Source organism: Hippopotamus amphibius, chromosome 8 (genome assembly GCF_030028045.1).
Source record: "Hippopotamus amphibius kiboko isolate mHipAmp2 chromosome 8, mHipAmp2.hap2, whole genome shotgun sequence".
In the NCBI taxonomy this organism is placed as follows: Eukaryota; Metazoa; Chordata; class Mammalia; order Artiodactyla; family Hippopotamidae; genus Hippopotamus; species Hippopotamus amphibius.
The window spans coordinates 68380719-68402188 of NC_080193.1; the positions used below are offsets into that span (position 1 = coordinate 68380719).

At 38.5% G+C, this 21470-nt stretch overlaps 2 protein-coding genes across 11 annotated transcripts in view; both read right to left on the minus strand.

Annotated features, from left to right (window-relative positions):
• Positions 1-21470, minus strand: part of NEB (nebulin) — a 234760-nt gene that overhangs the window by 74299 nt on the left and 138991 nt on the right. For all 10 annotated transcript variants that reach the window (XM_057744557.1, XM_057744559.1, XM_057744556.1 and 7 more), the window contains exons 99-113: positions 18890-19093; positions 17426-17530; positions 17189-17296; positions 16506-16817; positions 15617-15820; positions 14655-14759; positions 13656-13763; positions 11959-12270; positions 10915-11118; positions 10089-10193; positions 9434-9541; positions 8286-8597; positions 6047-6250; positions 5594-5698; positions 77-181 (exon numbers count right to left, since the gene is read on the minus strand). In XM_057744557.1, the coding sequence (XP_057600540.1) occupies positions 77-181; positions 5594-5698; positions 6047-6250; positions 8286-8597; positions 9434-9541; positions 10089-10193; positions 10915-11118; positions 11959-12270; positions 13656-13763; positions 14655-14759; positions 15617-15820; positions 16506-16817; positions 17189-17296; positions 17426-17530; positions 18890-19093 (2601 nt within the window). The remainder of the gene's footprint in view (positions 1-76; positions 182-5593; positions 5699-6046; positions 6251-8285; positions 8598-9433; positions 9542-10088; positions 10194-10914; positions 11119-11958; positions 12271-13655; positions 13764-14654; positions 14760-15616; positions 15821-16505; positions 16818-17188; positions 17297-17425; positions 17531-18889; positions 19094-21470) is intronic.
• LOC130858303 (protein Tob1-like) lies at positions 194-2645 on the minus strand. The gene is given in 2 exon segments (XM_057744560.1): positions 194-2143; positions 2145-2645. Coding segments are annotated over 2 exon segments (1035 nt in total). The 5' UTR covers positions 2366-2645; the 3' UTR covers positions 194-1329.

The following is a 21470-nucleotide window of genomic DNA, read 5'->3' on the forward strand; positions in this document are numbered from 1 at the left end:
GGATCACAACATGAACTCTCAATGCAGCTAGGGCATTTGCTTGAAAAACGGAGGAGTGAAACAAGGCCATACTCACGTCACTGGCGATCTCCCTGGAGGCCTTGGCAGCCTGGATAGGGATGGCGTCCAGCCGTACATCGCAGCTCATCTTCATCTCATCCCAACCTTTGCGGTAAATTTTCTAAAGAGGGGGAAAAACAAGGTATCGTCCCAGGTTCAAACTTACCAATGACTCCAAGGGTGCTAGTAGAATTAATATCAGAGGGGTGCGGTTTTGAAGTCCCAGAACCAGTTTGAAAAAAGACAATAGATAAAAGAATCATTCTGTACCAATGTACTGGAGAATAAAATCATGTCTGGAATCCAAAGATCTGGGCTTGACAAGAATTCTTTCTTTTCTTCTTTTTTTTTTGAATTATAGCTTTGATGTAGTTGTTAATGGTTTATGTAGAAGGGTTCAGCTGCTTCTTGTATTGGTGCATTAGTAGCACTGGGATATGTTTAGGTTCAGGCATTAATTGGCTAGTATCGAATTTCTCTAGTTCAAGAATTCTATTTAATTCTTTAATTCAATTCAATTTTTTTAAAGAATTTTAATACAAACTTAATATAAACTATTTCAGTCCCTCTTAACATATAAGACACTGACTCAAAATACTTTTATACCGTTTTTTTCAAGTATTGCACAATATAGGTACAAAATTAATATTTACGATTACATTTTCTTCCATAATATATAGCAAAAATCTTTAAACCTTTAACAGAAAATACATTTTTTTTGAAAAAGCAAATATTCATACATTTTAATTCCACCACTAAAGGAATATCCTGTACACAATTTTTAGAATAGTTGATGTCTTTAAGATGGATATTTTACAATTTCAGTAAAAAAAATACAACATGAAGCTGCTGCTGTCACAGATCACTGTAGTAAAAAGATATAAATGCAATACCATGTCGTAGAAACAATATATACATATCCTCTGATATTTTACAAACTTTGTACTAAATTAAATTATACAATTAGAAAAGACCAATAAACCCACTTATTAGTGCCAATTTTTTATAAAAAAAAATCAGCCAGGTCCTTGCTATATCTTAAATACCGTAAGAGGCCATATCTGAGAGTATACTTTAAAATATACAGTCAGTATAAAATAACTTTGTGCTTGGTTGGCAATGAAAAATGATGCATGTTTTATTTTTGTAACCAAGCTTGAATGTATCCTTACTATAAGCTTTAAAAAAAAAAGATCTCAAGGAGGTTATAAAAAAAAAATCCTCCTTGGGCCCGAGCATTTTAACTTGTAAGATACATTTTTTCTTTTTTTAGTTAGCCATAACAGGCTGGAATTGCTGGTTAGAATACTGCATGCTATTTAAGCTAAAATTTAAGCCATCTACAAAAGACTTCTCGTTGAGGCCTCCATAGGCCTCAAACACATCAAAGGCATTACTGTACTGGAGAGGACTGAGGTTAAGGGGGCTGTCACCTGGGAACATTCCATTGGTATTACTACCTTGACCCTGCATATTAGGAAAAATAAATTCCTTGCCATTAGGAGAAAGAGCAGAGGTTTTTTGCTGTTGCTGCTGCTGTGGTGGTGGCGGTGGAGGTGGTGGCTGGGATGGCTGCTGCTGTTGCTGTGGTGGCTGCTGGCTACCCAGGCCAAGCCCATACAGAGAGTGCACTGAGGAACAGATGGCTTTCTGCTTCAAGAGGCCATTCACATTCAAGCCGAGGTTGATAGGAGAAGTACGTGCAACCTTGTTGCTTCGGCCACTATTCTTCATTTTGGTAGAGCCGAACTTGGTGGCAGCAAAAGTGGCAGTGGTAAAGGTTAAAGGCTGAGTAGACCCGGGCAAGAAGGCAGGGCTTACAGCAGCAGAGTGACCAAAGGGAGGCGATGGAGAGCTGGACACTGATGAGGCTGGGTCACTTATGGGCATTAAAACCTGGGCCTCTGGGTTAAAGCTGTTATTGATCTCCTTATCCAACTCACAACCATTTTCATTATTATCATCCACATAAAGCACCTTCACTGGTCCCTTTTCACCAATTTGGCAGGAAACCTCAAATGGGTCAATCCAAACACTAAGATCCTGTGGCAGATTGCCACGAACATCATCAATGTCCAAACCACTCTTTGGATGCTTGTTCAATCACTGGGTCCACTTTCTCCCCTATGTGTATACATCTAAACCCTGATCCTTTGTATGGCTTTTCAGGATACCAGTGCCCTTCATATTTCTTCTTAAGAAGTCTTTCAAGCTCTTCACCAAAAATGTTGACACGTCTCCTGGGAAGCTTATTGCACAGATATGAAATCATAAAATTTAGTGCTACTTGGATTTCAAGCTGCATAGCTGCTATGCCACAAAATTAGGTTTGTGTTTCAACTCCCCACCCCCCGACACAAACAAGAGTTCAGTTTGTGGCAGAGAAACAAATTTTCATTCAAAGTGCTGGTATTAGTAGATATCCTTCACCTTGAGTGGTCTCGTTCGGGCTGCTTCCACCACAGAGGCGGCCGCTGGGCGGAGAAGGGGCGGCAGGGCGGGGGCACAGGCGAGGCGGCGGCGGCGGGCTGGCCTGGCCGAGTGCACACAGACGCCGCCGGGCGGAGGCTGCGGAGGACCAGGGCCTCGGGAACTCGCCCCTTCTGGCTCGGGGTGACGAGGATGGCGTCTCTGCCGCGCGCTCACTTCTCCACACAGCCCGGTGCCCGGCCCAGCGTCCCCGCACAGCGCTCACTCCGCGCCGGGCCAGAGCTTCGCTCCTTCTCAATTCAATTTTTAATCTTCAGAATTTTAAACTTTTTACATTTGGGGTTTTTTCTCCCTATATGGTTTCTTAGATCTTCTAATACGATCGATGATGCATATTGTTTGGGAATGTTAGATTTTCTTTCTGAAGCACCCCTGGATATAATGGCCATTTTCTAAGTGTAGCATTATTTTGTTTGTAAAGAGAAGTCAAAGTAGTGACTGATTTACAGATAGCTTTCTAAATATATATTCACATTTAAGTGAATACCTTCTGTATTGACAATGTCAAAAAGACTCAGAATAAGAGTAATTTAAATGTATCAATCAGAAATCATACCTATCACTATGGGAGCGTGAACAGTGCCGGAAGGAGAAGTGAATTTCAATCACTGACAGTTTCTGGCTTTATCATCTTTAAAAAATAAGTGCTTAGATAAATTTCGTCCTTATAAGTATGGACAAGTTTTATATTAATATTCATTCAAGTTTTTGTATGAACTTTGGGTGGGCCTATGTCAACATTTGACTTTTTTTGTACAAAAGGAAAACATGATCGCCACATTTAAATATGTTGTACTAGAGAATATTTAATGCAAATTTGTAATTATATTATTTAAAATTTTTTTTGTTTTCAGTTCATTTTATTACATATATTGTTACACTATTTTTTCTTATGTATTTTTTTTTTGCTTATGTGGTCAAATATCTTTTTTATTTGAACTACAAAAAAAATTGGGCTTGAGACCTAACTTACTCACCGACTAACTTTGAGAATGTGGGCAAATTCCTTAATCAAGTCTCAAACTTCCCATACGATAAAAACAAAATAACACTGTATTGCCCATGTGATTAGTGTGAAGATTAAATGAGTCAATTAACATGAGTTTGCTTGGTTACCCATAAAATCATATACAAATATTCTGCAGAAGTTGTGCTTTCTAAATGATCGAAATAATTTAAAATAGCAGACTTTATTATCAAGATTATACGGCTGGCAAAATCATGTATGAAGAAACGATATATTTTGGTTAACATTCAAATTGGATGATTTCTTCTAAAACAGAAGTCATTCTCATTAGTGTCTAAATATCTAAATTTAACAACTTTACTTTTGGCATAGTTTCAAAAACTAGTCTTGCTTACATCATGATATTAATGATAGGGTTCTGGTATTTCTGGCTGAGAAACTTATCATATGAAAAAGAGCACATGAAACTTTCCAGAATTCTCCTGCCAAAGATGCCTATGGCTCAGAAAGAAGAGGCTGAGGAGTCTACAATGCAGTGAAGAGCTGGCTGTTTCCCCATCCAGTCACTTGGCAGTAAGAGCGCACTGTACCATATACTGATTCTGGTCCCAAAAAATGTATCAATGCCTCAAAATTTTGTTTTCTTCTCAGCCCCTGGAAAAAATTAGCTTCCAAGAGGCTCCTTACAATAGAGTTGGTGGTGCAGTTTGGCACATGGTGAGGAATTTTTGCTTGGAAAGCGCCTTCTCTCACAAAGATTTACTATTTTTGAAAGATGCAAAGTTCCAAGCCATGGTGGACTGCATTAAGGTAGTATCCTTTTTCTAAGGTCATACTTGTTCTACACACAGAAAAATCTCTGTGCTGCATGAAGGTGGTACCTTTCTTAAACTGAGAAGCTAGCCATGTGAGTGAATTCTCTTTTTATCTAATTGAATTTTAAGTTGGTTCTCTTCCTTTCTCCAGGGATATAATGATTTATTCTGCAAATAATGATAATTTTACCTTTTTCTTTCTGATATTTCTCTCTAACCCTTACTCCTATGTAATTATTTGGGCATGAATTTTCAGAGAAGCTTATTACTTAGCTCCTTTCAGTGAATGTTAAAAATGGTAATGTCAGTGGGCATCCTCGTTTTAATCCTGACTTGAACGAGAAGAGGATGAGCCTGGCCTTTGAGTTGAGATTTATTCTTAGTTATGACAAGAAAATATTCATTTATTCTTATTTTGCTAAGATTTTTATTTTTAAAAATAAGACTGGATACTGGATTTGGTCACACGTCTTTTTAATTCTAATAAAATAAGCACACGATTTTTCTCTTTTGTTCTATCACATTATTAGGTTTCTCAATACAGAACACTCTTGGCATTCCTGAATGAGCCTTAGTTGTTTGTATCATATCATACTCATGTGTTACCAAATTTGATTTGTTAATATTTCATTTAAGATTCTCCTCATTATTACTGGTCCACAGTTTTCATTAGTGGAACTATCTTTGACAAGTTTTAATAATGGTGATGGCTCTCCTTCTTTCATTAGGCTCTATGGTAGTTTATTTCTTGAGGTTTGGAAAGAATTCCCCTATGAAATCATCTGGGTGACTCTGATATCAGAGGGGAGGAAGTCTTTAATAACCTGTTAATTTCTTGCAATATATTTTTATTCTTTTTCTGGGCTCACTTTTAGTGATTTATACTTTCCTTAAAAATCTCCTATAGATCTGGGTTTTAAAATTAATTTACATAAAGTCGTGAAAAGAACTCTCCTAATTATTTTGTGTTCATCTGAATCCGTCATTAATTCCCCTTTCTGGTTTGTTTGCCTCTTCATTCCTCTTTCATCATCTTCTAGTCCTTGTTCCCTTCTCTCTTTTGTCATGGTGACACTGCCTCACCATAATTGGCCTTGCCCGCTGACTGAGAGCCAGGGGTCTGCCCCTCTCCTCACTCCTGGCCAAGGGCCTCCCTACCCACTCAATCTTCTCTTCCTTGGCTATGAAGAATTCCCTAGTGAAACCTTCCTACCAACTGGGTGACTTTCCAAACAAAAAGGGAGCCTGTTGCGGTACTTACATTGCTCACATTAACAGCATTGGCTCTAGCGAGATTAATTTCTGGAGTATCTGGCATTATGTGGATTGAAGTTTTATCCTTGTCCCAAACTTCTCTGTACTTTGGCTATGGAAAGAACCAATAACAACAAAATGACTTCACAATTTGTAATTTTGCTAAGTTGCAGTGCACAACTTTCGATTTTTCTGATCCAAAGTCTTGTCATACGAAGGTAAAAATTTCCAGAATCTTTTCACATGTTACTCAAATTTGATATCAAATCTGTATCAATACCTTTTTTCATACTTTGAGTTTTTGTTTAAAATTAGTAAGCAATAACAAAACAATCCTGTCAACACTACTTATTAAAATGTTTGCTATCAGCAATATTATTATCTTACAAACAGATTACCAGGTTAATTATCATTTCTTTAATAACATGAACTTAATTTTAAGAAGAAAAATGTGACTTACAATACTAATATTTTCAGCATTTGATTTAGCAAGGACAACTTCAGGTGTGTCAACGACACTTGTGTACTTGAGTTTCACCACAGGTGTCCGATAGACACTGTCTCGTAGGATGTGCTGAGCATTTTTGACTCTCAATACTTCAGGAGACCCTGCGGGCATCCAGCCGATACCGCGCAGCCACTCCAAGTCAGCCTTGTAGATGGCCTGGGAAAGAAAGCAAAGTTAGGAGAGGCAGGCCTTTTTTAAATTGTGGTAAAATAAGGGAGCCGTTTTCCTGGTTACATTTTCTCTTCCACAAACAATAATAAAACCAAGCATGGGCCTGACAAAAATAGTTCCTCATATGCACAGCAGTGTTTTGTCCTGCTTTGTTTTCCGTGGCGGGGGGTGGGGTCTGTGTTGGGGTGCCTGGGCGTATTCTATAAAGCAGAATGGTGCAGAAGGAGTGCCCTGCTTGGGGGATGTGTAGAAGATTTTTAAATATTTTGGTAATCATCACACTAGCCAATGTGGACCTATAAAGCAATAATAATAGGCTCTCCAGCAAGATCCCCACAAAACAGCCAGAAAGATCTTTGCAAAAACACCACTCAAATCTGATGTCACAACATCCCCCCAACTCACGGCTTCCCATCGGTTTTAGGGTAAAGATCAAAATCTTAACATAGATTAGAAGGTGATGATGGTCTAGCATCAGGCCCTACCTATCCTTGCAGCCTCATCTTACACGTGCTTCCCTTTGACTCATGTGTTCTGACCACACCGGCCTTTCAGTTTGCGGTTTGCATACAACCCCTTTTGCAGACGTTGGTCATTCTGCAGGAACGCACCCTGTGTCCTCCTCATGGAACGAACTCATACTCCCCCTTCTTATCCCTAAATCAGCGCTCCCCCAGAGAAGCTTTCCCCAGCTCATTTTTCATAGTGCCATGATCACTCTTTCTCAGCTATCCCATTTTTCACTGATGTTCTCCAGTTAACGTCTGTTCCTGTGTTATCAATGTGAACTCCCTGAAGTCAGGAACTCTGTCTTGTCCTTTACTCACCATTGTACCTTTGGTGCTCAGCACAAGACCTGGCACATGGTGTGTTTAATAATTATTTTTAAAGGGATAATTAAGAATGTGATCCCTACTTCCACAATTTTGATCCCAACTATGTCTTCTTTTTCCAAGATAGCACTTCCCTTTGAATTGGGGTTTGCATTTTCTTGGCTATCTAAAACCTATTTTCTCAGGTATATGTAAGTGGTTAACCAAATAAAATTGCTCTATGTGAAAGACCAATTATTAACTTAAAAAAAAATCCCATTGTGTTCTTCATAATTGGCATTTTAATAACTCTTTAATAGGAAACAAATATCAAGCTAAAATAGGGAGTAAGAGGAGTGAAAATGTAGGGAAATTTCTACCTTAATGAAGAATGTTATAGGTTTTAGTGTGTAAAGTATGATGGACACCCAAAATTCAGAAGGGATTCTTCTTGAAGAGGATTACATACAGGTTTTGAAGCTTCCCTTCCGCATTCTTTTAAGAACTTGATTGATATGCATTCCTTGATACACTAATGTGGTTCAGGTTAATGAAGAGACCGCATTTATCTAGAAATAGGGCTAAATCCACTAGATGGCAATTCATTTCAAATGATGGGTATAATTTTCTACAACAAACTCATTCATCATGCAAAAGCATCTCTTGAAGATTAAGGGAACCAAGATCAGATAATTAAAAGAAGGTATTAATTCTATACAGGAAATAAATATCCTGATGGAATTCATCATTTTCTAAAGATTGAATGGGCAGAAAATATAAGTAAATCTAAAAATACGTTAGGCAAATTAATGAAACATAATGTTGTGATGAATACCAAGTTAAGGAAAACTAGTGAGCTTGGAGAATGCATCTAACCTTTCAAATTAATTTCAAGGAAGACAGCCCCTGGCATTCAACTGAAGAACCATGAAGATGCCTATGTTTAATAAACTACAAGCAGTGCACACGTTAACAAATCTATGGAAAAATTCTGGTAGCACCACTAACAATGAAGATGAACACTTTCTGAATAAGTCCAGCAGTAAGGCCTGTGATTAATAACCTTGGTAAAATACTGAAGGGAAGTAAGTGCTCAGGTAGGGAGAGTTTGTTTTTCTGAGCACTGGAAGGAGTGACTGGGCAGAGCTGTGGAAGGCTGTCTTTCTGGGCAATAGCTCACCCCTCAGGGACCACAAGCAACAACTTACATCACTCTGCAGGTCGTAGGCTTTCCTGGCTTGGATCACATCATTCTGGTCAGGAAAGCAAGACCACTGGTGTAGGTAGTGGCGATAGTCCACATCGCTTGCTAATAACTGGCCTTCTTTGGCAGCGTTGATGGACACCATGTCCCCCGGGATGGTGATCTTGGCCTTGTGGTCATTGTAGGCCTTTTTGTACAGCCTGTCATTCTGCATCTTCAACACATTTGCCGCCCAGACCAGTTTAGGGTCTTCCTTGGCATTGCGACACCCAATGTAATGACCCTTCTGTTTCTCGTAAGCAGTTTTGTATAGATACTGGTGGATGTGAACAGAAGAAAGAAGAGTTGTTTCCCCAAACTCACTTTTTCTAGACAGCCTGCTCAAATAACTCCATCTCCCTTTCTGGGGCACTGTTTTTCTTTAAATTCATACTATAAGTTTTATACTTCTTGATACACTGGTTTGTCTTCTCTATGCATGAAAACATTGTGAACACCTCAAAGGCAAGAATTGTCCTTCTAGATTATCCTCCAATATAGGGTTGTCCACTGTTTCCCAAACTTCAGTCATTGTTTGCCATTCTCACGTGTTTTGCCACAAAGAACCACTTGTACCTCAAACTTTGCTTTGTCAGCTTGACTCTTTGTCTAAATAAATATATTTTAAGGTTTAAACTTGTTTAATATTTTTATTTTAAAATTTATAATCCTATTTAAATGGAAAAAATACGTATCTTTCTAGCACACATTAAAATAAATTTAACCATTTTAAAAATGCTTGTCCATGTACTGCATAAAATTATCACAGAAGCCACCTGTGTGTGCTGCACTTCAAGAAACAACAGAATTCTTTGCACCCACTGGATCTCTGTGTTTATATATTAACTGATATTGAGAAGACACTGAAAAGAAAATCAAAATCTGTGCTTAAACATACGAAGAGCAGAACCAAGCAGAGAAGGAAGTGGGTCATCAAATTGTTGTCAAAGGTGTTCTTGAATTTGGGATTTTAAAGCAAGACACTAGTAGCCATGCCTTTCATTCTACTTAAATAGAATTCCTCGGGAAATAAGTTAAAGGTTAGTACAGTATTAACTCTCTGAGTGTCTATGAATTAGTGTTTGTTAAGGCGGGGCAAGTAGGAGCTCTCACATCACTGGCAATATCCCTGGAAGCCTTGGCATGCTGGATCCCGATGGCATCTGCTTTTAGGTCATAGCCGGTCATCTTGACATCTTCCCAAGCCTGCTGATATTGTTTCTGCAAACAGAGATTGCAATGCCACAGTCAATCTGAGTGTGTTCAAGAATATGTTAACAGTTACACTGAAACATTGATCTCCCCTTGAGATTTATAAAATAGACTGGTTTCATATTGAACTTAAGTTCCAGTACATTTTTAATGACATTTAGTAAAGTTCTCTTCCAATAACTTTTTTTTAAAGAAGGGAATTTGAAAGACAGTAAAGCATTTGAAAATGAGAAAAATTATATATATTGTTTGGTTTTAAAAGAAAAAAATCAATGATGGGCCACTAAAGAGAGAACTAAATATTACTACCCATACATATGTATGTTTTGATGTTGTGTGTTTGGCATAAACCACCCCATTTTTCCTTCCAACAAAGATAAGGACAAACATCTGTATGTCATAAACACACACTCAGGTGTGCGTGCACACACAGACGGCACTTATCATTAAAGACTAGAAGTAAAAGGAATGTTAGGGAAATGCCTTTTGCTAAATGCTCTCTGGAGCATTTTGACAAGACGTTTGGTGTGAAGCGGGTGGATGTGCAGAGCCTTACGTTGCTGATTTGCATGGCATTGATCTTGGACTGCAGCATCAGAGGAGTGTCAGCTGGTACATTCACATTTGCCTTCTCTTTGTCCCAGGCATCACGATACAATGGCTGGTAAAAATGAAAAACAAAGGATCATTGATTAGTAAATATGTCAATTACCACATGAATAAAATTATAGGTATAATTAAAGGTTCTCTTTGGATGTGTTCAGATACAAATGCAGATCACATTTTGTTTTCATCTGTCTTTTTATTTTAGAAGGCGTCAAAAGTGACTTCAACAAGAAGAATACATTTATGTGTGCTATAATATAAATGTAAGACAAGTCAGAAACATGGTAGTAAACCAATCCTCTTCTATTTATTCACATGTAATTACCTGGCAGGTAAGCCCTCATTGCAGGTGACTATGATAATCCACATTGCTAATCGAGTCCTGGCTTTCTTGGCCCAAATAATTATCATAATGTCTAATATTGGCACTGCCCCTGGATTTTAACTTATTTCACCATTGAACAGTAATAAAAAGGTGGCAATTGTGTGACCATGGTATTAACTGGCGACCCTGTAACACAGGCAAGGTTTCAAAATGTGTTCAAAGTGTACATCAGCGTTTATGGAACATGAAGACGCCGACCTCACTTATACCAACCAAAGAGTCATCTAAGCAAGTGGAATGTGGATGCTGTTAATTGATTGGCTGTATGAAATTCTATCTGGATACACGCATGCTCAAAATTCTAATCCTGGTGTTAGCAGTTTAAAGTTCACAACTGCAATTTTGATTGAGACACCTTCAATTTGTCTGAACATATCATCAATTGACTTACCTCACTGATCTGTACAGCATTGATCTTTGCCAGAATAACTGCGGGAGTATCAACAACGCTGGTGAATTTGAGGGCCTCAGGCCTTGTGCGATACAACCTTTCATTCAGGAGATTCTGGGCATTCTTTACTCTCATCACTTCCACGGAACCCTCTGGCAACCATCCAATACCCTTCAGCCACTCCAGGTCTGATTTGTACACATTCTACAAGAAGGAGAGAACCACAGAGTACGGAAGAGTCAACTTGCTTACTAGAGCATGATGCCAGCAAGCCACACACTACCTCTACTTAAACCAGCTGGGTGGTCAGTCCCATGACACTCAAGGATCAATATTAGATGTTAATATTTGAGTGTTACATCTCTGGCACGTGTCTCTGGGAGAAGTTCAGAGTTTCCTACAGGAACTGGAGCAGGGCTGACAACTAGCACTTGTTGAATGACAGACAGCAATGGCACAAAATTTTGTTTCTAAGCAAGGTTGAGATTCTGCACTCACTACTTGAAATCTGCCTTTTATGTGCCACTGGGGATAACATCTGTAGGAATTTGGGAGAAAAAGGTCTTAGAAGCATGTATAATGAGAAACAAAATACATACTTATATCTACACACACCTCTCCTCTTTCTCTCTAAATATATTATTCAAATATATACATAAATACACATATATACATATACATATATACACACACATTTTTCCTATATGTGTCAGATAAACTTGAAATCCAACATTTCCTTAGGCTTACATCTGTTTCTGACTTTTAGATACCTGATTATGCAAATGTAATGGATCAGGACAACTGGGATTGAAATTTTCTACCTAATTCCATAGAATGTGAGAGGGATTTTCATCTTGATGAATAAGGCCTTCTATAAGAAGGAATCCTCTATAAGATAGAAAATGTTCAGAAAAACTCTACAGAAATATACAGAATATGTGAGATTCTATTAATATTACTGTTCAAATTATATCCCTAGAGAACACACTGTGATTAAACACATAGACACACATCTCCCCAAGAGTCTGAAGCCAGGATACGCACATCACTCTGCAGTTCGTAGGCTTTCTTTGCCTGGATCACATCATTCTGATCTGGCAGACATGTCCACTGGTGCAGATAATTGCGATAATCAATGTCGCTAACCAGGACCTGGCATTTCTTGGCCTGAACAATGGACATCATGTCTAATGGTGTATGGTGAATTCCTTTACACTTCTCGTAAGCTTTCTTGTATTCTCTTTCACTCTGGATCTTGGCAGCATGTATAGACCATACCAATTTGGGGTCATCTTGCAGGGTGCGGAAACCCACGTGGTGGCCCAGTTGCTTACGGTAACCTTCTTTGTATTTGTACTAAAGTTGTGAAAAATCAGATAAAAAGACATATGAAAGTAATGTATGCATAGGACTTTTCATTAAGTGTTTTCAGAATTTTTTTTAGCTTTAATGTAAAATGGCTCAAATTGGTAGTTATTATATATTTTAGTTCACTTTAAGGAAATTAGGGCTATTTTAGATAGTTTCATAGAGGACATGAGCAAATCAGGAGGGAAAAAGTGTAATGAACCAGAGTAATAAAAAATAATAGCTAACATTTATCGAACAATCACTGTATGTCAGACACTATTATGAGTGCTTCAAATGAATTAGGTTGAATCATATGAAAATTGCTGAATTTTTTGGTTAAAAATAGTTGAATTCTAACCTTACTTAATCTTCAGAACATCTCCATAATGTGGATATTAGTATTATCACATATTTCAAATGGGAAAAATAAGGCACAGTGGGAGTAATTGTCCCGAAGTTTGCCTGGCAAGTGGAAATTAGGTCAGATGGTCCCCAAGAGTACTGAAGGTACCTCAGGCAGGAAAAAGTCATATGTGTGGTTTTGAAGACAAGAAAGGTGCATGTTTCAGGAATGGAAAACAAGGCTGTTGGTTCAAATCAGAAGATGACAACAAAAGGCCTGTGGATACGTTTTCATCTTGTTCACACTTGTTCTCAGTGTCTTAGGACCAGAGTAAGATCATTTCTGTTTCTCTCCTATATTTGGAAAACATAGGAAAGTTTGGACAAAAGGGAGAGAGAGAGAGAACTGGGAAAAAGGCAGATACTGTGGATTGGCCATGCCTTTTTAGAGATAAAAATAAGAAAGAAGGAAGAGACAGCTGGATACTAAGATAAAAAATAGAGAAGAATTTGAAGAAAAGGAACAAAGGTAGCTTAAAGATTTGGCACTGGGGGGCCTTGGTAGAATAATTATTTTGACTGCTGGTAAGTTTTTAAATTACTGTTAGATGAACTTCAAAGTGTTACTCAGAGTAGTATACATGCACTTCCAGAATAAAATCTTGTATATAAAATGTGATTTCAGTCTTAAGTCTTGTATAAAACTTTCATTTGTAATTTATATTTATGGAGAATGTTATAAAGATTTGGGGGATACAATAATATTGTATTGGTTCCTGAATGTTTCCCAAGAACTTTGTATCGACTCTTCATGGTATTTTACCTCCACTTAGAAACAACTTAGAAGTTATTTACACATATACGTCTTTGCTTACATTAGTGTTTTTCATCTTATTTTAATATTTTAAAATAAAGTCTTTAGCACAAGGCAAAATGCAATTGTTTGCATAGATTAAAAAAAAATCAAGTGAAACTAAAATTCTTGAAAAATATTCTCCCTATTTGTTGTATACAGGAGAAAACCCAGAAGGAAATAGAAGGAGCTGTACCTCACTGGCAATTTCTCTGGAGGCTTTGGCATGCTTGATTTCAATGGCATCTGCTCTCAAGTCATAACCTTTCTGCTTGGACTCATCCCAGTCTTTCTGGTAGAGTTTCTATTAAGGAAAACATAGGTTTACTTACAAGAATTGAGAATCAGTAGACACACTCAAAGTAGCCATGACATGAATCACCAAAGAACAATGTAAATGAAGGCAGCATAAGAGAAAACAGTCACTTCTGAGTACTTCTTTTGGTTATTGCCTATTTACTTTGTGGAGTGTGGGTATTTGTGATTATAATTTTAAAGCTAAACACCTAAATCTACTAATGTTTGAATTATTTGCATTTACCACAATATAGTACAATGTGAAAATATCCCACTACACAGTAATGGGAACTAAGAATCAGCTGTGAACCTAGAGAAACTTCATCAAGTTACCATATAAGCCTTGATAAGATTTTTTCCTAACGTTGCCCTTTGACTCTTCAAAGCTCTCTGTTAAGGGAATGTGACATAGATATCATACTTATCCTGCACTTTGCATGTAATTTAAAATTTTGGCTTTTCTTATGGCGTTGAAATGTTAAACAAGAAAGTTCTGGATCAACCAAGAACCTATAACAACAATAGAGACTGTTACCTCTTATACTTCCTTGTGTAAGAGGCACTTAACTAGGGATTTCATTATTCTCAATTAACACAGAATGAAACTGAGCTGTGGACATTGGATACAGAACAGTGATTTCAAGGTTGAAAGGAGGACAGTGATGAGATTCAAGTATCCCATCTCTTGCAGTGCAGGGACCCAGACAAGTATCTAAACTAATGTTTGAAAGAGAATCTCCATTCATACTGCATTGGGAATGGTAGCTAAAGAAAAAGTGTCTAGCACCCAAAGCTGTAAACATTTCTAAGGCAGGTAATTTGTCCATTATGACACACCGCATAAGCTGACAGATACTGTCCCATAAACACATTTATACTTCACATTTATGCCTCTTACATTGCTGATTTGCATGGAATTGATTTGGGCCTGCAGCATGACTGGCATGTCAGAAGGAATGCTTATGTTGGTTTTATCTTTATTCCAGGCTTCTTGATATAGTTTCTGTGGAGAGAAGGAAAATATTATTTTAATAAAGCAATAGAGATGAATATCTGAAACATTAAGTCTTAGCAACTATTTAACCTGGGAAAATGTTTTGTTATATGTTTGCAATGGTTAGTTTTTTGTGTTAACTTGGCTAGGCCACGGTACCCAGGTATTTGGTCAAACATTATTCTAGGTGTTTCTGTGAAGGTACTTTTTTAGATCAGATTAACATTCATACAAGTAGATTTTGGGTAAAGGAAATTACCCTTTGTGATGGCGGGGCACTGTGGCGGGCGGGCGGGCGGGGGGCCTTCAATCAGATGAAGGCCTTAAGAGACTGACCTCCTCTGAGCAAGAGGAATTCTGCCAGCAGACTGCCTTGGGCTTGAACTGCACCTCCTGCCTGGGTCTCCAGGCTGCTGGCCTACCCTGCAAACTTTGGACTTGCCAGCCTCCACAGTCAGGTGAGTCAATTCATGAAGTAAATCTCTCTCTCATACACATCCTATTAGCTGTTTCTCTGGAGAACCTTGACTAATACAGTGTTCTACCATTTAATGTGTGATGTTATGTCACAGGTTTTGTAATAAGTATTTGCTTTCCTGAATTGTAATGGAGTGACTTTTTTATTTTCATGCTTCCAAATCTGTGTGTGAGGTAGGGGAAAGGCCCACTGGCATCTGTCAGAGTTCTCCTTCGCATGTGCCTTCACTAAACTAGTCAAGAGATTCTCAGCGTTGCTCTCATCACTTTAAGTCTTTGAAGAGAAACAATCCACTTTCTCCGTTTCATCCACAGATGCCCCATTTGGGTGGCATCTTTTGAAGAAAGAGCCCCGCAAAAGGAGAGCCTGGTGGTAGGATGGTTCTTACCTCACTCATCTGCAGAGAATTGACTTTTGCCAGGACAACCGCTGGCGTGTCGACAATGGAAGTGAATTTCAAGGCTTCAGGACGTATCCTGTAGAGTCTTTCATTCAGCAGGTCTTGAGCAACCTTCACCCTGTGCATTTCTACTGAGCCTTCTGGCATCCAGCCAATGCCACGCAGCCACTCCAGGTCTGATTTGTACACATTCTACAGAGACGTTAGACAGAAATATTGTTCCAAGTGCTAGACATAGCATCCCTTAATTGAAAAATAAGTTCACAGGGCTGAGGGGTTGATAAGCACAGGAGGTGGTGGTTCCACAAATGCAGGACCTGGGATTTTACATGACTCACGGGTTTCGATATCCATGACAGAGTAATTTGTAAAAGCATAATTTTCTATGCTAGCCATGAACAGGAGTAAAATGGTAACCATGCTAAATTTCATGCTAATTATTTGATATTTTAAAGAAATTATGTAACCGAAAAAAATTAAAGATATTCTGTCAAATCTCATTCCATTTTCATCCTGTGGTAACTGATCCAAGGAAACTGTTTAGTGTTTTGGATATTGTACAATAGTGGCAGTTATTTTTAAAATGTTCAGATAACTTATGTTTGTTTGAAATATATTTTCATTGCCAGACAGTACAAAGAACCTGAAGAAGATAGTTTGGAATCTAGGCCAGGGAGGACATGACCTAAGTAGAGTTCTTCATCTATGTTCTTTGATTCTCGTAACTCCTAAATACAGGTTTTGTTTTAACAATGTGAATGGCACCCCCTGAGGTTGTGCAGTGAGCAACCCATCGGTATGTCCACAGAGGCACTGTATGTAGAATTAGTAAATCTATGTCCTCCCATTCCGCTTTCCCAAAGTTCATGTTACGTACATCACTCTGCAGTTCATAGGCCTTCCTTGCTTGGATAATGTCGTTTTGATCAGGTAAGCATGTCCAGTGATGCAGGTAATTTCGATAATCAATGTCACTGACCAGAGTCTGACATTTCTTGGCCTGCAAGATGCCTAACATGTCCACTGGGCTACTGAACTTGGTCTTCCACTTCTGGAAATCCTTCTTGTACTCCCTTTCACTTTGAATCTTCCCTGCATGCATGGCACACATAATCTTGGGGTCGTCTTCAACACTTCGGGCTCCAATGTGGTGGCCTTTCTGTTTCTCATATGCTTCTTTGTATTTGTACTAAAACATAAGAAATATAGGTTTAAAAGCCCAGTTTTAAAACCATATGCATGCTGACAATTATAGACACATGAAAACCCAGAAGCAAATGAACAAGAATTTTATATTGTGAATACTTTGACATCTCAGAACAATTTTAAACTAACGTTTTATGCTATCATACATGTAACTGTAATGTAATCATATATCCTCACTGCTGAAAACTTTTTCTGCAACTCTAACTACAATTTCAAAATGTGTTTTTCTTCTGAGACAACAAAGGGGAAGGTCTTGGAAGGTACATGAGGAAGCAATTACAAAATGTGGCCCACCATCTGCACTGTGGCTGTTCAGCAAGGTGAGAGCAAGGGGATTAGACGGAGGGCACTTACATCACTGGCAATGTCCCTCGAGGCCTTGGCCCTTTGGATGGGAATAGCATCAGCTCTCAGATCATAGTCCTTCATCTTTGATTCATCCCATCCCTTAGTATAAAGTTTCTAAGTGGAGGACAACGGACAAGAGAAAAAGAAAAGTGTTACAGAAAGTTAATAGGCCACTTCCAATAAGGAAGGTGGTGAGACGGAGAAAGGACTAAAGGCTGACACAATGATCAGGAAATCTCTTACTTGGCTGATATGGGCAGAATTGCTCTTAGCCAGCATGATTTCTGGGGTGTCCGGCATCACGTGGATGGAGGTTTTGTCAGTATCCCAGGCTTCCGTATATAAATGCTGCAGGGGGGGGGGGGGGCGGTGAGGTAAAACCCTTTGTTAAAGCCAATACACTGCAGTTATTATCAAATTTATTTCATTTAACTGTAAAATAGCCCTTTTAAGGTTATTTGGAGGCTAGGGGAGCAAAAGGGTAGTGGGGAGAGTAAATCATGGCAATATTTAAACTGACATATGATAGTTTCATAGCTAATGTAAAGCAACATAATGATCTCAATTATTAATTCTTTTCATCCAGTGGCTCTCAAGCTTACTCATAGAACCTTCAAGGTTGGAGCCTGGCTATAGAACGATGACATAGTAGAAATCCTTAGACTTCAAAGTCAATCCCAAGGTCAAACCCAACTCCCCTGTGTCCAAGCTGTGTGATCTTGAGAAGGTTTGGAGGGGGATAATCATATCTTCCTTATTAAGTATTTTTTTTAAACGTGTGCTTGTCTCTTTTTTTTAGTTGAGGTGAAATTGGTATATTACTTTATTGAGTATTTTTTGGAGATTAACCTCAACTTATGTAAAGGGCCTGAGTCACAGTGGGCACTCAACAAATTTTATGTCTCCTATTGTTATTATCACTGTGGCTGCTGCGGACGAGTGTGGTATAGAACAGCGTTTCTGGAGTTTCAATACCCCAAACACTGGAGTTTGCTATCTGAGAGCCAATTTCATATTCTGCACTGAGCACTCAGTCTCACCACCTGGATATTTAGAAGACATTCAGGCAGATGTGGGAGAATTCAGAAAAGTTCCATTCAATCTCGAATGTGCATATTAAGGGCCTATTTGTTGGATAAACAAGGTAGCCCAGTATCAACGAACAGATTGCCAGCACTCTGGAGGAAAGAAGAATCCTCTATCTCGTGTAATAAGACTGAAAGCAGCAATAACACCTCACTTTCCAAAGTGGGATTTCCACAGCCTATGGTTTTGGAAGCAAGTAATCTGAGTTGTGCGCTGGCACTGCTATGTACCTGGTGTTTCCCAGACTTCTGAACAAAATGCAAAATGGCTGTGTATTCTTTTACAGGATGAATAAAGAAATGCCGATAGCTTGAGTCCGCTCTGCCAAGGAGAACATGCAAAGTATTGCATTGTGTGGATGTCTCTGGGTCACTGCTCAGAGAGTGTATGCATTAGTCCAGAGAAACCGTCCTAGGCTGTACTTCCTCAGGCACACAGAGAATGTGGGGACACCGCGTTGAGAGGGGCATGCAGGTACAACTAGGACTCACGCATATGCTCTGCTGAAGGGCTGCGTGAGCACCTCTCCTTTCTCTGGACACCCTCCAGGGCATTTCTCACTTTATGAGCCCAGTCTGTGGAACGTATGACACAGGCAACGGGCAACAGCTGGAGACTCACCTTGCTCATGGTCAGGGCATTATTCTTTGCCAGGACAATCTCTGGGGTGTCTGTAACGCATGTGAACTTAAGCTGGTCTCTGGGCAGGCGGTACTTCCTTTCACTCAGGATTTCTCCGGCTCTCTTCACATGCTCGACCTCCACAGAGCCAATGGGAACCCACCCAATGCCTTTCAGCCATTCAAGATCAGCCTTGTAAATAGCCTGAAAATGAAACAATGTCAAATATGTGTAGAAATTACCTCAGCAGCCTGATGTCTGGTCTTGGTTTTAGCATATACAGATGGTGTATAATTCTGCATCTCGTGTAAATTTCTGGGAAGACACAGGACTGCCTTCCTTTGGTGTAGAATGGCTAGTCCAACACTTTCTCCCTGAAGGTAGTCAATGTTCACTGTTTTAAAGACCTAGGAAATCTCTAATAATATGTGACTTTGATACAAAACCATTTTAAGGAAATTCCTGCCTGCCTGCCTCCTGATACAAAGTGTTTATTCTCTGCTATGATTGCCCATACCTTTTCACATGAGAATACCTCTCCATTAGAATATAGTTTGTTCCTATCTCATTGGGCGGTGGTCTTCACAGCCACTGTGTAACACAAAGAAAGGATGAACACTACTACATGCTGAATTAATGTGTTTTCTGGGGACAACAAAAAGAGATCTTTTTTTCAGATGATTCTATACTCACGGTTCTAAGTCAAAGAGTATGTATATATTTACTCTTACTTATCCTCAGTCCCCCTTCTTGTGTTGTAGTTCAAGTTTAAAAAAAGATATTTTATCCTGCTTTCATGTTTCTTCTTTGAACTTAAGAGTAACAATTTTTTGTTTGTTTGTTTTTATGGCTTTTGGGGAAACTCTTTTTTACAATGCCACCACTTTCATCATTCTTTCAAAACTGACTACTTGTCAGAGCCTGACCAAAAGAAAACAAACACAAAGGGAGTCCAACTCGAGGATGGAAGATGCCTTTGAGGACTGGGGCAGGGAGGGTGGGGGGGACTCGAGGGGGGGGAGTCAAGGGAGGGAGGGAATACGGGGATATGTGTATAAAAACAGATGATTGAACCTGGTGTACCCCCCAAAAAAAAAAATTTAAAAATAAATAAATAAAAGAAAACAAACAAAAAAAGGAGCTACTATATCAATAAGGTGGTATTTGAATCCCAAGGACAATCTACTGGCTGACAACAAAAATACCTAACATATTCCTAGGGAGATATTGTTTTCAGCTCCTTAGAAAAATTGCCTTGATATATACAATTCATTCTTATAATGGATACTTCCTATAAGTTAAGTAGTCAGAAAAATGATAATACGATAAATTCGTTTGGAAAATCAGGTTGCATTAAACCTGGATTTGTTTGTTAACCTGGTATCATTAACCTCTTTCAGCTATAACTATAGGCAACAGATGCCAGCAGCATTAACACTACTGGGAGTTTTACCAGCATAATATTTTCATACCCTATTACAGTTGTTGCAGACATCTTGCATATTATGCTCATAACTTCTTTGAAATTAAACTAGTTTTATACCCACTGCTAGATCTTTTTATTTAATGTGTTAATAAAAAGCATATATATTACTACATTGTTTGTGGGAATGTAAATTAGTGCAGCCACTACAGAAAACAGTATGAAGGCTTCTCAAAAAACTAAAAATAGAACTACCACATGACCCAGCAATTCCACTTCTGGGTATACATACGAAAAGAAAACACAAATTCCTGAGAAGAAGCGAGAGAGTAGCACAGACATATATATACTACCAACTGTAAAATAGTCAGTGGGAAGTTGTTGTATAACAAAGGGAGTCCAACTCGAGGATGGAAGATGCCTTAGAGGACTGGGGCGGGGAGGGTGGGGGGGACTCGAGGGGGGGCGTCAAGGAAGGGAGGGAATATGGGGATATGTGTATAAAAACAGTTGATTGAACCTGGTGTACCCCCCCAAAAATAAAATAAATAAATAAATAAATAAATAAATAAAAAAGAAAACACGAATTCAAAAAGATACATGTATCCCAATATTCATAGCAGCATTATTATAATTGCCAAGATATAGAGGCAACCTATGTGTCCATCAAGAGACGAATGGATAAAGAAGAAGTTTATATATCTTTATCTATATATATATATAACGGAATGCTACTCAGCCATAAAAAAGAATGAGATTTTGCCATTTGCAACAACATGGATGGAATTGGAGGGATTATGCTAGCTGAAATAAGTCAGACAGAGAAAGACAAATACTGTATGATATTACTTATATGTGGAATCTAAAAAATACACTAAACTAGTGAATATAACAAAAAAGAAGCAGACTCCCAGATATAGAGAACAAACTAGTGGTTACCAGTGGGGAGAGGTAAGGGGGCAGGGGAAAGATAGGAGTAGAGTAAAAAGAGGTACAAACAATTATGTATAAAATTAGCTACAAGGATATATTGTACAATGCAGGGAATAAAGCCAATATTTCATAATAACTATAAATGGAGTATAACCTTTAAAAATTGTGAATCACTATATTGTGTACCTGTGACATGTAATACTATACAACTACACTTCAATAAAA